At 34.5% G+C, this 13,889-nt stretch overlaps 1 protein-coding gene across 5 annotated transcripts in view; it reads left to right on the forward strand.

The window, feature by feature from the left end:
- GRIA4 (glutamate receptor, ionotropic, AMPA 4) overlaps positions 1 to 13,889 on the forward strand; it is a 392,568-nt gene that overhangs the window by 331,399 nt on the left and 47,280 nt on the right. For all 5 annotated transcript variants that reach the window (XR_001008469.1, XM_012002387.1, XM_012002385.1 and 2 more), the window contains 2 exons: positions 1,480 to 1,678; positions 8,401 to 8,648. Coding sequence is in view for 4 of the 5 variants with exons in the window: in XM_012002387.1 (XP_011857777.1) it covers positions 1,480 to 1,678; positions 8,401 to 8,648 (447 nt within the window). In the remaining variant the exon portion in view is untranslated. The remainder of the gene's footprint in view (positions 1 to 1,479; positions 1,679 to 8,400; positions 8,649 to 13,889) is intronic.

Below are 13,889 nucleotides of genomic sequence, written 5' to 3' on the forward strand. Positions count from 1 at the left end.
TACCAGATATACATTGTTTTATATAGCAATGAATAAATTAGCTAAGCAATAGGCAAGAAGCCAACCATGCAAACACTATGCTAGTTTTATGGAATGTTTTTCACTATCTGTGGAGTCATGGCTCCCTTCCTTTGAATACCAATAAGATATAATTTAACCATTATATTCACCAAAAATGCAACCTTCTTTTGCAAGAAAAAATACCTTATTTTTCTCATAAAGTAGCTGAAGGTGTGAAAAGTACTTGCTTTAATTGTTGACTATATATTAGCATCACAAATATATAGATTTCTTCCTTTTTAGAAATGTATGCTTTCTCAAAAAAGAGACATTTGGGGCACAAAGCAATTTGTGTTTCTTAAGACCTAGGAAAATTATAAATATGCCTAAATTCCAGTAACATAGGAATCTGACTCGAAAACTTTCAATTAAAGAACTAAACAGAAATCAAAGTAAATCAAGTAATGGTTTTTAAAAGCCAGGAGTAAGCAAATATTAAGTTAAACCCAATAGGTGTCTCTTTTATAATCACAAGTATTATAATAAGGGAGTATTTTAACTTTGTAAATGCCATGAAAAATATGAAATCATTCTTCAAGTTTTCAAACAAATGTTTTACAACAATTTGCCACAGGAATTTTCAGTAGTTTGATGGTTACGATAAGTGAGTTCAATGATGAACATTCTCTGAATTTTTTTACTCACCCCCTTCTCACATTTGCTCTGCACTCATACTCACCCACACATCCTTGATACCAGAGAAAGAGTGAAGAGAGAAAATCGTATATCAGTGTGTAAAAATGCTTTGAGACATGGTTCAACCTCCACTTAGCTCAGGAGTAGACTATCAAGCAAACAAACAAAAAATCCTCAACTATGGTCACTTCGAGACCAATTCTAGACCCTCATCTCACCTTGGCCTAAGTTCCATCATCCTGGCAGGGCTCTGACTGAAGGTAAAAACAAGTTCTCTCCTTTTGTCTCAGAAAGGTATCTACCAACTTGCATCAAATCTAAGACCCCAGTCACTGTTCATATGTATTGCTACTCTATGTACCACAAAGAGAGAAATAATGCTGCCAATTAAACCATGATACTATATTTTATCTCATCAACCATAGGCTGCATCCTAATTTCAGAGATGCTAAGAAATGAGGGCAGGAGATTATTAATGAATTCAACTAAGTATTCCCCTTACACAGCTGAAGAAAAGCTATTAAGTTTTACATTTCTGCCATATTTTTTAAACAATAAAAAGGAAATGGTTGTCATATTTTCAGTGGCATTTATATATTAAATACACCATAGAAGATATCAGATTATACAGAAATCTAGAATCATTCTTGAGTAGACTCTCAGAAAATAAAACAATACTTGCAATCATGATTTTTAAATGTGCATGGTGAATTGATGGTATTTCTTTTCTTTCTCTATGTTGGTTAGAGAAAGGAAAATGTGCATTATTTTATCCATGTTTAGATCCCTCTCAGGTCGAATTGTTGGAGGTGTTTGGTGGTTCTTTACACTCATCATTATATCATCTTACACTGCTAACCTCGCTGCTTTCCTGACGGTTGAGCGAATGGTCTCTCCCATAGAAAGTGCAGAAGACCTAGCCAAACAAACAGAAATTGCCTATGGAACACTGGATTCAGGGTCAACAAAAGAATTCTTCAGAGTAAGTTAAGGGAATAACTAACAATGAAATGTTTATCATTTTGAAATTCAGGCAATTTTTACAACAATTATATCATGGGCTTTAGCTATTATAAGGTTTACAAACACAATGGTAATAGCTACGTTTAAGGCTAGTACTTCTAACTGGATTTTATAATCACTTTAATTTGCAGAAGGTAATTGACTTAGTCATATTGCAAGAGGAACACTCTCTAGGGAGTAGTAACAATGAAAAGGTAATTAAAACAATTTTATAACATAATTTATCCAAAACATTCCAACGTTGATAATGCTATGATAATATCGGATCTGGTAAGACTGGATTTATGTATGATTTTGGGCTGATAGCATAAAAATGAAAACTTGACTTTTGAAGAATACATTCAACTTGCTGCATTTGAAACACAAAACCTTAATTGCAGATTATACTACTTATATGAGTTATATTATTCTATAATCTATTCTGTAACAATGAACTTCACAGCAACATATTTGCTTTCTCACAAGGTAATAACAGCAAGAACTTTTCCATTCTAGGCACCTCTCTAGGACATTGTATGGCATTTAGTTTGTGCTGATTTCTCTGTTTTGCAGATAAAAATTTTCCAATTGATATAACTGCTTACATATATGGATACCTGTATAACTGCATTATATATATGGATGTAATTGCATTGTATGTCCCTTTGACCTTCCATCAGAACAATAGAGGTTTTCTTTTAGGTTTTTTTAGTGTTTGTTCCATTATGGGAATGAATTTTTTTTATCAAAAAACCCTTTTTCTACTCATTTTAAATTCACAGCTATACGCTTGGTAATGTCTGGTAACAGATAGGCATTCATTTCGTGACTTCAAAACCCCAAAATTAAAAAGTTGCCAGAGTGACATTTTTATGAATATTGAACTAGGTAAAAACGAACACTTTTTATATTTATGTCAATTGTTTAAACACTAGAATATGTAATAGCATAGAAGACAGAACATACATTTTATTACTTTCTAACCTTTTGTGTGAAAGTAATAATAGTTCTTTGTTCGTGCCTACATACAGCACTTGAGAGATTACATTTCCATTTTAAATGTATTTATTTATAATCTTCTCACTCAATTCGGCTTAATAATTATAAGCAACAAAATGTGCTACTCCTTAGGCCAGCTTTAACTTTTGTATACTTGAATTTCTGTAAGATATTTATCCTTTTTAAAGAAAATTGATTATAGTATCCTAATATACTTTAGATGTTTACATAATATCATAGCAAGGGCAAATCATTCAAAAACTCAAACCCATCCTTGGGCATTGTTTAGAAAATAAACCAGACAATGAACAATGTACTTGTCAACAATTTGGAGTATTATTATATATAATCTAAAATGTATAAGTTAATTACAAAACACTTACAGATTTTCTTAAAACTGTAAGTAATATTCATGACAGTAGATTTGATTAACAATAATCTATGGATAAAGTTAATTAAACAAACTTTTTTAAATTTACCTAGCACATCCCTGTTTCTACAGCTTAATAATAGAAACATTACTACTCTAATGTATTTTAGCATAATTTCAGTACCGTGCTGTCAGTTTATAACTGCTCCCATCCATAAGTAAGCAGGTAAAATTTAATGATTTCGCCTAAAAATCACTATGTATATGCATCAAAATAAAATACAAGTTTGTGCTATCATTTGCACTTTACTGAAAATTGATGACTGTCATTTAAATAAAGACATTATTTGCAGGCTCATCATTCTGCCTTGAGTGATAAAGGGAAGAAGAAATGCTATACTGATTCCCTGAAAATATTTCAAACGTAACTCACTGTAAAGCTCTTTAGCATTAAGCACACTGAAAATGTTCATTTCTAATCTTTATAAAGTTAAAAATGCTTAAATTCAAAGAACTGGTGAGGTAGATAAGAGAATATATTAAGAGAAATATAAGAATGGGGAAACCTGCTTCCTAGATTTATAGAGTCTTCCATACAAACTGTGCAAGCACCATTCCTTGTTTCCTTTCTCTCCAATCCAACTTCAGTTTTTAAATTGGAAGATTTTTATAATATAGGTATCTACTGTTGCAGAACATTCTGAACTCTAATGGGACAAGAAAATAATTTCCCCTGGCAGCACGCTTTCAGGAAAGCATAAATTTGGGTTCTTTGATAAAAATTTCATTCATTTCTTACCCTGTTTGCCTCCCTCCTCTCCCATACATGTTGACCTGGTTTAAATAAACCATTTGTCTGATGGGCTGAGGAAACCAGAACGTGAAGTGTATTTTTGTACCTGTCAAAATCATTTTCTCATAGGAACACATTAATGGTACATCTATCAGCTCCACTAGGCTGCCTCAGGCAATGACCTATACTCAGTGCTTCAGAAAAATGTAGCAGTTATAATCAACTGAAAAAAGAATTAAGCCACAGGGTAAAACTACATCTGAAATCAACTGTTGCCTTGGTTTTGCCCCATTATGAGACTTTATATGCTTCATGTTTCGTGTGCCATGGTAAGCCTAAACATAGAGGCATTTAAAGAGTCTGAACTTGTCACTTAATGCCAGCCTTGCTGTTTTGGTACTTTCACATTACTACACACCTGACTTAAACACAGTGATTTTCATTTCAATGCAGTTTTATCCTGTGCCTGTCTCAGTCATCAGTGAAATCGTGAATGCATAAATGATGTGCATTACTATCTCAGGGTTTATAATATTACCAAATAATGCATTGATGAGCTCTCACTAGAACATCAGTCTTGCCAAGTAAGCTACTAGAAGAGGGAAAAAATTCACCAGATAGATAGCAATGTAAACATTAACTATAATACATGACATTTGTACACAGTTTCTATCAGAAGCAGAAATGGTGGGATACTTAATTTAGGGACAATTAAAAGGATAGCACATTTTTTAAATTACAAGAATTGTTTTAAGCAATAAAGCAGTGCTTTAGATCAGATAGTTCCCCATGCTTTGAGTTTCACAATAAAGATGAAATAAATCGATCTGATATTAATTTTCTAATTTCAAAAAATAATGACTTCTATCTCTTCATTTCCCACACCCCAGTCTTTAAACATACACTACAGTTGAAGCTTTTAGGGACTTAAATGTTCCTTTATCATTGTACCTGATACAATGACACTTGATACAGAGACCTACTGAGCTTGCTGGATCTGCAGAAATTTTCTTCATTTTAGCCTGTCTCATCAAATTTATAAATATTTGCTTGCCCTCCCTCCTTAGCAATCACTCTCTTGCAGTCACAGATAAGGCACAGGGATATTACTTCCAGTCCTACGCCTCTCGATTCCCCCTCGTCCCTTTGTCCTATGTATATGATCTTATCAGAATCAGATTTTCTAAACATAAGCGTGGTGACAAATTTCTTTTTTCAAAAACTTGCTTTTATCTTTCCATTTTATCTATATTTTTTCATTTTTATTGTACCTACACCCTCTTATATTTAGCATAGCTACTCTGTGGATTACTCTTTCTTCCAGATTTTAAAGGGATTAGTTCAACTTATTTTGCACTTAAGGCATACATAATTCAATGTATTCAAACAAATGCAGCAGTAATTTTCCACATATTAATATACAGAAATGGACTATTAAAAATATCAATGACCAAAAGGTACTGTATTCTTTTTAAAAAGATTTATTTGCTTTAATACTATGCTGCATTCTATAGTCAAGTGATCTCTACAAATACCAAATCCTAAAAATACACGTTTTTCATTTTGCTATGTTAGTTTTGTTTAACTGTCCTATTCTTTTAATAAGCTACTTATTTGTAACTGGAAAATTGCCAAGTAATTAGCATGTTTTTCATATTCTTAATTCCATAAAATAGTTCAATTAAAGCAATATTCACACTGATTTTATTTCTTCTGTTTTCAATGTAGTGTACATAGTAAAGTATACAATGTATGTGAAGCTCTATACCTTTTTGGGTGAAACTCTCAAGTTAAGATTTAAATATATTTAAAAAGTAGTTATGTGTTTAAAGGAAGTTTACCAGAAGTTCTCTAAAAATTAAAATTATCAATATAGATATTGAGGGACAATCTGTATCAAGTGATTCAGAGAGGTAATATTTTTCAGAACTTGTAAAAGGATAGAGTTTGTTCTCTGGAACAGAACTTTTAGAGATGGGATGAATGAAGCATGGCAACATGGCATTCCTAGTGGATTCTATACTTGAGGGTTTGGAATCCAAGTACTCATCTGTCCTGGAAGGACGTAGAATCATTGCAGTTTTCTAATATGAGGATTCTGTTGCCAGAAGTAATTTGTCATTGCCTAAATACACACACACACACACACACACACACACACACCAATCTTTATATCATGAGATATTTTTTCAAGTGTTAATAGCATAAAAACATTACAAAAAATACTAAAAGATGTCAATTTCCCACCTTGATATTTATCAACATTTGGATATAAGTTACCGGCTAGGTGCGATGGCTCATGCCTGTAATCCTAGCACTTTGGGAGGCCGAGGCGGTGGATTACCTGAGCTCAGGAGTTCAAGACCAGCCTAGTCAACATGGTGAAACCCTGTCTCTACTAAAAAATACAAAAATTAGCTGGGTGTGGTGGTGGCTGCCTGTAATCACAGGTACTTGGGAGACTGAGACAGGAGAATTGCTTGAACCTGGGAGGCAGAGGTTGCAGTGAGCCAAGATCACGCCACTGCACTCCAGCCTGGGTGACAGAGCGAGACTCCATCTGTCCCCTCAAAAAAAAATGAATATAGTTACCATAAAATATCTTTTTCTTTGGTGTTCAAGTATACAAATCAGTGATTGTGTGTTTTATTAGTTAGGTTTATTGATTACTTATTTCTGAACTTATGAAATCAAAAATTTGAATCACACTTTTATTCATTTCTTTCTTTGTCTGCCTGAATAATTTGTCTTTGCCCAGGTATTGAAGTTATATGTTGATTAGTAAAGAACTGCCTCTTGTTGAATTCTACATTTTGGTAAACGAAGCTCAATGTAAATAAATGTACACACTACTCAGCATTGAGCCTCACACAAAGACATAAGTCTGAATAAGGTCTTCATTTTTTTTTTTTTTTTGGATTCAGATACAAAATTGCAGCCCCTTGTTATTGAAAACAAATGCAGTTGCACCAGACAAGATTCAGGCTTTTTTTTTTTCAGATGGAGGCTCACTGCAACCTCTGCCTCCCAGGTCTGAGCAATTCTCGTGCCTCAGCCCTGTTAGTAGCTGGGACTACAGGCATGTGCTGCCACGCCGAGCTAATTTTTGTATTTTTAGTAGACACAGGGTTTCACCACGTTGGCCAGGCTGGTCTTGAACTCCTGATCTCATATATTGAACTTTATGATCAGGTGATCCACCTGCCTCAAGCTCCCAAAATGCTGGGATTACAGTCTGAACCATGGCACCTGGCCAAGGCTTTTCTATCTTATTAAACATATCTTTTGGAGACATTTGAGTTCACTTAGATATATTCTCACATTAAAAATGTATGTGTGAATGAAAAATTTAATGCAAATGTAAATAACAAGAACAAGGACCAGGGTAAATTAAGTAGTGAGAGTAACGTATTAATAGATAAAACTCAAGTAGACAGAAGTAATTTACAAATATAAATAAGTTTCTTGGCTGGAGTCAAGGGGATTAGAATGACCAACTCCCTAAAACGCAAAATTGGAAAATAGGAATCACTTCTCTTTGAAGTTCAATATATGTTCTATTTGAAAATTTTTTCATAAAAAGTCTAAAAATGTTTCAATCAACCTAGAGTTTGATTCTTGTGTTAGGGATATTTGGTTTATAAGCTATACCAGGTTTTGCCTCTTCCTTTGGTGTTCAATTACTGACTTGATATGGACTGTATTTTTGTATATTTCTTACTAGAATCATGTGCACTAAAATTTGGGGGCATGAAAAAAGAAAAAATAAAATAACAGTCAGACATGGTGGCTCACACCTGTAATCTCAGCACTTTAGTAGACTGAGGCAGTAGGAGTGCTTGAGGTCAAGAGTTTGAGACCAGCCTGGGCAACATAACGAGACCTCATCTTAAAAAAATTTTTTTTAATCATCTGGACATAGTGGCATGCACCTGTAGTCCCAGCTACTCAGGAGGCTGAGGCAGGAGGATCTCTTGAGCCCAAGAGTTGTAGGTTACAGTGAGCTATGATCATGTCACTGCACTCCAGTCTGGACAACACAGCAAGACCCTGTCTCTAAAAAAAACTTAAAAAAAAAAAAATAAAACAACAACCCTCCTTGTTTGTTATAACTAAAATACAGTATTAAAAGGAATTTTACAAACTTGAAGTAAAATCTTAGCTTTTTTAAAGTTTACCACGAATGTGATATAAAACATGATTTTAAACGATGAAGTCTCTTCATTGCAGTCTACATTGAAAAAAACAGTAATAGATCACTATTTAAGCAGTTGAGTGTGGTAACTGTTATGGCAAGAGGTTTGGGCTTCTTCAGATATGACTTTTAAATGTCTATCATTTCCGTGATTTCCTTAAACAGTGTTAAAAGGCAGTTTTCCAGTTTGAAAAGAGTAATATTACTATTATATTACTCTATGACAAATGGGAGTTAGAGAGCAATGGAAAGATACTAAAACTCTTTATTCTTATCTTGGTTCAGTGAATATTAACATGTTGTTCCCTTCTTTCCTGTATTTAATTTTATTTTAATTTCCTCCAGAGATCAAAAATAGCAGTGTATGAAAAGATGTGGACCTACATGCGATCAGCAGAGCCATCAGTGTTCACTAGGACTACAGCTGAGGGAGTAGCTCGTGTCCGCAAATCCAAGGGCAAATTTGCCTTTCTCCTGGAGTCCACTATGAATGAATACATTGAGCAGCGAAAGCCATGTGACACGATGAAAGTGGGAGGAAATCTGGATTCCAAAGGCTATGGAGTAGCAACGCCCAAGGGTTCCTCATTAAGGTGGGTGGAATAGTATAACAATATAACATGTGTTGTTATAGTATTCCACCTTCCCTGATGTGCCTGAGAGAATTATTTTGTTTTGTGTGTGAACATGGTATGTTTGTTTGTTTGTTTTCTTTTTCTCCATTTCATATATTTTGGTCAACAATCAGGTAATTTTTTTTTAATTTTGGGATAATTAATCCTCGTTGACATATATCTTTGAAGGCCATATAAAAACCAAACTGGTTGAACACTAGCTGCTTCCAGTGGGCCTAAGGCATGGGTAGCATATGCTTCTTTACATCTCATCAAATTTTTTTGGCCACCGGTATCTACACTATCATCATGTTAGTGATAATTCTACATTTTATCATTTTTTTAAATTATGCCTGGCCACTAGTCTCTGAGTAAGAAGAAATTAACCTCTTTCCAGCAAACCACTTTTTTTCCATTTCAATATTTTATTTATTATGGCATCTTTCTATTTTAGATTATCTTGAGGTTGTTTTCATGCTAAGTTTGAAATCACATCTATTTATAAAAGCAATCATAGTCAGAGGAAAAAATGAGCTCTGGTTTTATAGTGCTTACTCAAGTCACACTCCTGCCTATTTTAAAGGGAGTGTGGTGTAAGTAAGATCTGTAAAATTAGACCCAATGGCAATCCAAAAATGCTTACAGATAGACCCCTGAAATGAGCAAACCATTACACGTGTGGATTAAGTGAGACTTTCATTCTTATGGAAATATTGGTTAAATCTGCCCTTTTCATCCTTTTGGTCCTGGACATAGAAAATTCACATGTTTATGTCCAGGAGGCAGAATTTCCTTTTTTCCTTAAGCAATAAAGGCTGCTGTTGAATTGATGGGGCTGGATCCCATCAAAAGCGATGATCGACAAATTACTCTGGTCTCAGTGCTGCTTAGGAGAAATGTACACAAAGCACAGATTCAAGAGGAAATCAGGATCTTTGCCAAAGGACTTAACCAAGAACCTGATCTTAAAAAGTGATGCCTCTGGTAAGCCATTGAAAAGTGAAGGTAATGAGACCTGTACTATTGCCTAGTACAAATGAAAGCAATATAAATATTATAATTGTTTTCATTGGTTTCAAAAGGGTAACTGCAATGTGCTTTGATATGTGTGTTGGGTTGGGAAGGGTTGAGAGAGATATAAGAAACAAACATCAGTAATGGAAAAGGTTGTGTTAAAGCAATATATTGTGTTTGCAAGCAACACTGTAATAATTAGTGAGGGGTTTTATGGTATGTTACAAAAGTGCAATATTAAAAGAGATAAAACAAAACTAGCCAGTAAAGACAAATATGGTTATGGACTGTGGAAATTTTGAAGTCAGGCTTCATGTATGGAACATACATTCCGTATGAAACTGAAGAAATGTGCAGGGAGAAAGCCAAACAAATAAATTATCCATAATATATTCTACCCAAAAACAATTTCAACCATTCAGAAACTTAAACTGGCATCAGGTTGTTTCATCTTTGAGGGTTTATTTTGTATGATGCAGTATGAAGAATATGTAATTTCAATGAGGCCAAATAGTAAAGAAATCTCTGTTGAAGGTATGGTTTTGAGAGCACCTTAGCGTAAATACTTTTTTAAAAATAGGAGGGGAGAATGCAATGGTGGTTGATATGTAGATCAGTGTTCAGACTATTGATTACATTCACTGGATGTCTCTCTTGCACTTAATTAATTCTCTGTGGATATAGCTGCCTTGTCCTCTGTCTTGTGTCTACTGATAAAGTCAAGCTTCAGGGACTGAATTTGGCCTTCAGTGACGGGTTCGCCTGACTCCCATTAATGGCAAGAGAGTTCCCTCTTAAATGTGCCACTTTGTCAAATCCACACTACAGGGATTGTTTGGGGAAAAGCTGAAGGGCTTCATCTGTCCAGAACTGTATAATAATCACCCATTGGCTTCCCCCTCTTTTCCTGTCCTTCCCTGGACCTTGTTAATGAGGCAATTGTTAAATTAAGCTTCCTGGATGGAGAGTTTGTTTATGCACTTTGTTTTATATATGCCACAATTTCCTGAGCAAGCTGGCTCCTGCATGCCAAAACCACAGTCATTTTGTCCTGCCTTTGAGAACACTGGAAGGGCACTGAAGGCTGACCAGCATGCACCTCACCCCACCTCCTCTCTGTCTCATCCTCAGCCATCTAAGCGGGAGACTCATCAGGCTTAAATTCTCATTCTTATCCGACTAGGATTCTTCTGTTTCAAATGAGACAAACTAATACAGAGATGGACTAATAGTCATCTTCTGTATAAATGATTTAGTTTGCAGAAGCAAATTCAAAATAATTGTATTCATCAGAGCAAGGTCAAGAGGACATACCTGTATCAAATTATTTGAAACCTTTCTGTCTTTTTCAGTTCCGTAGAGACTTAAGTCTGTTTTCCTATACAATCTATCTTTTTAAAATCAGGTCTTTAGGTGAATAGTTCTGGATGTAGTGAGACTTTTGTATTGCATTGTCATTAACAATGGCTTTCTCACAAACTCTGCTATTCAGATTCATTAGGCAACATGAGACTTTAAGCAAAAGAAAACAGTAATCTGTCCTATTTACATTTAAACAGAGAATGCAGATAAATGACTAGTTATGTTCCATTGGTCTAGGGAGTTTTAAATTTCCAGGTCTTGCTGTTTGTTTAAAGTGCTTCAGAAAAAAATGTCACAGAAAAGAGGAGAGAGTTTGATATATAATCAGAATTGAAAATTGGGACTTGGGTCTTTAATGCAGACTTTAAAACAAATGCAATAAGGATCATCGCAAAGAGTAGATCTGTAACTGGACTGAAAAATATGACAGCACTGATGACTAGCACCTGTCTTTACAGTAGAGAATGATTTACAGAGCTCTTTACTGTTCCAAGACTTTATTTCAGACTAGTGCTTGCTGGACATAAAGCAATTAAATTTAAAACCATTGATCTATCACTTACTAATAACAATGGCCAGAAATTGTTGGTTTATTGTATTTTGATATAGATTCTCCAATTCTCAAGTGACAGAACAATGCCAGGTATACTGATCTGGAATCTTTTTTTTATATGCACAGTACAATTTATACTTCTATCAGTGCCATGGTTTTCTTTCTCCTCCCTTTCCCAGTCCCCTTGGCAATCCAAAACAATTGTGAAAATCTTTCTCTGGTTGAGAAATGTCCAAAAGTTGTTTTAAAATATACACTTTCGATGGCATTGCAACGGAATGTAAAGTTTAGAAGAAAGAGGAAGTACATTTATTTTGACTTTACTCTCAATACTATCAACACTATCAATTTTAATATACAAATTGATTATAGTATAAACATCTACTATACTATAGTATTTATGGTACAATAAAGTTGCCTACGTTACTGTCAAAATACTATCAACTTTGCCACGGTATCCATACTACACTGGTTACTAGACTATTGATTTTACTTTGTAATAAATAAACCTGTTAAAGGTTCTTTCGAGTGAATCATCATTCGGTTGATATGGATTTACTATTAAGTAGCTGTTAGATAAGAATATCCCTTTTAAAGATATTCATAGTGTCTAGTGTCTGTAAATACCTCCAGACAACAAAGCAGTGGGTCATATCTGAACACTTCCTCTGGACCTTAGAACGATTTGTATACTTGACCCTAATGTTTGAAGCCAAGTCAAAAACTCTAGTCACCTATACTTTTATTATTCAACAGCGGTCATTCCCATTCAGACTTTGCCTCCTCTAAAGATGTTTGTGGAACTGTGTCTAAAGTAAAACAAATGTTCTGTCACTGAAAAAAAAAAAAAAAAAAAAAAGATGCTTTAAAGGAAAGCAGTTCCAATACAACTTGTATCGGCGAGGGGGGGGGGGGAGCGGTGAGACCTGGAAAAAATGAGGCCCAGTTGTACTTGGCAATGACAAGTTGCAGGAACCCATGGCAACCGGAACTGATCCATTGAAACCAAGCACATCACATTTAGGTTACAACAGGAAACTCAGAGCCCCACAGCAATAGCACAGCAGGGGGAGGAAGTACTCAGCATGAGAATTAGAATACCACATCTCTCATTGGACTTTTCCTTTCAGCATTGAACAAAACTACTGGCCTCATAAGACACTTGGCCTTAGCCTAGATCTACATTGGAGTGAGTCGAGTTCTATGTAGGTCAAATTATGTTTCTTCCACTTTGGAGAATTTGCTAGGGCAGGTGTATTAAACTTAGTATGAAAATTCATGTCTGAAAAATGTATTATCCTAAGGAGCTACTTTCACATATAAAATTTGTGGGATATATACTTTAGTTCAGGAGTACTTAGAAGGTTTATGAAGTACTTAGAAGGTTTAGGAAAAAGGAGTTTGCTGGATATTTTATGTGAGCATATTATTTTAGTCTTTTTTTGGTATTAGAAACAAGTCAACTGATAGTATTAAAGTAGATACTAGAAAAACTTAAGTGTACAGAAGTCTAAAGCTGAGTACTGAGTACATTTGGGCTCAAATGAAGAAACTTTTAACATGCCTTGTGGAAATGAGCTGCAGTGGGTTGGTACATAAACACATTTTTTTTATTTTAACTATTATGAAAAGAGATATATATTTGCTTATGAATACCCTTCATTTTTAGTGCCATATTTAAAGATGCTATAGATAACTTATTTTTCTAATCCTATTATATTTTGAGATACAGTCTGTTGGGCTAAGTAGTAGACAAACACACACAACAAAAATCACTTGCATCTCTCAACATATACACACACACAAACACACATAAATCTTTTCTGAGATATGCTTAAAAGAGCTACCTAGTTTGCTATTAAATATACTGCTATTGTGTGTACCAAGTATTTTCCATTTACAAACTAAGACATCACATGGTGAAGGTATCAATGCTACTTGTGTCCCAGGGAAAAATAATTGCTCAGTAGAATCCATATACTTCATTCCTCTCTTTCCAGATGTACACTACACTAGGAAGGATGAAACTTATCAGGGCCATTTTAAATTCTAAATTTTTCATTTAAATCCTTCCTATTTAATTAAAAGATAACTAAAATTACAACTCCTCATGAAGAAGGAAACAAAGGTTGCCTTTTTTCTAAATTTCTTTAAGACTCACAAGGCATTATACATGTTTGTGATTCTTCCCATTAGTTTTTAAAAAATGCTAAAATGATTTGCCCTCAATCTTTTGACAGTTCATTCAACAAATGACTCCTGAGTGGGGTCCAACTGATCATTTATCAGGT

This window comes from Mandrillus leucophaeus, unplaced genomic scaffold, assembly GCF_000951045.1.
Source record: "Mandrillus leucophaeus isolate KB7577 unplaced genomic scaffold, Mleu.le_1.0 Scaffold685, whole genome shotgun sequence".
NCBI classification, from domain to species: domain Eukaryota; kingdom Metazoa; phylum Chordata; class Mammalia; order Primates; family Cercopithecidae; genus Mandrillus; species Mandrillus leucophaeus.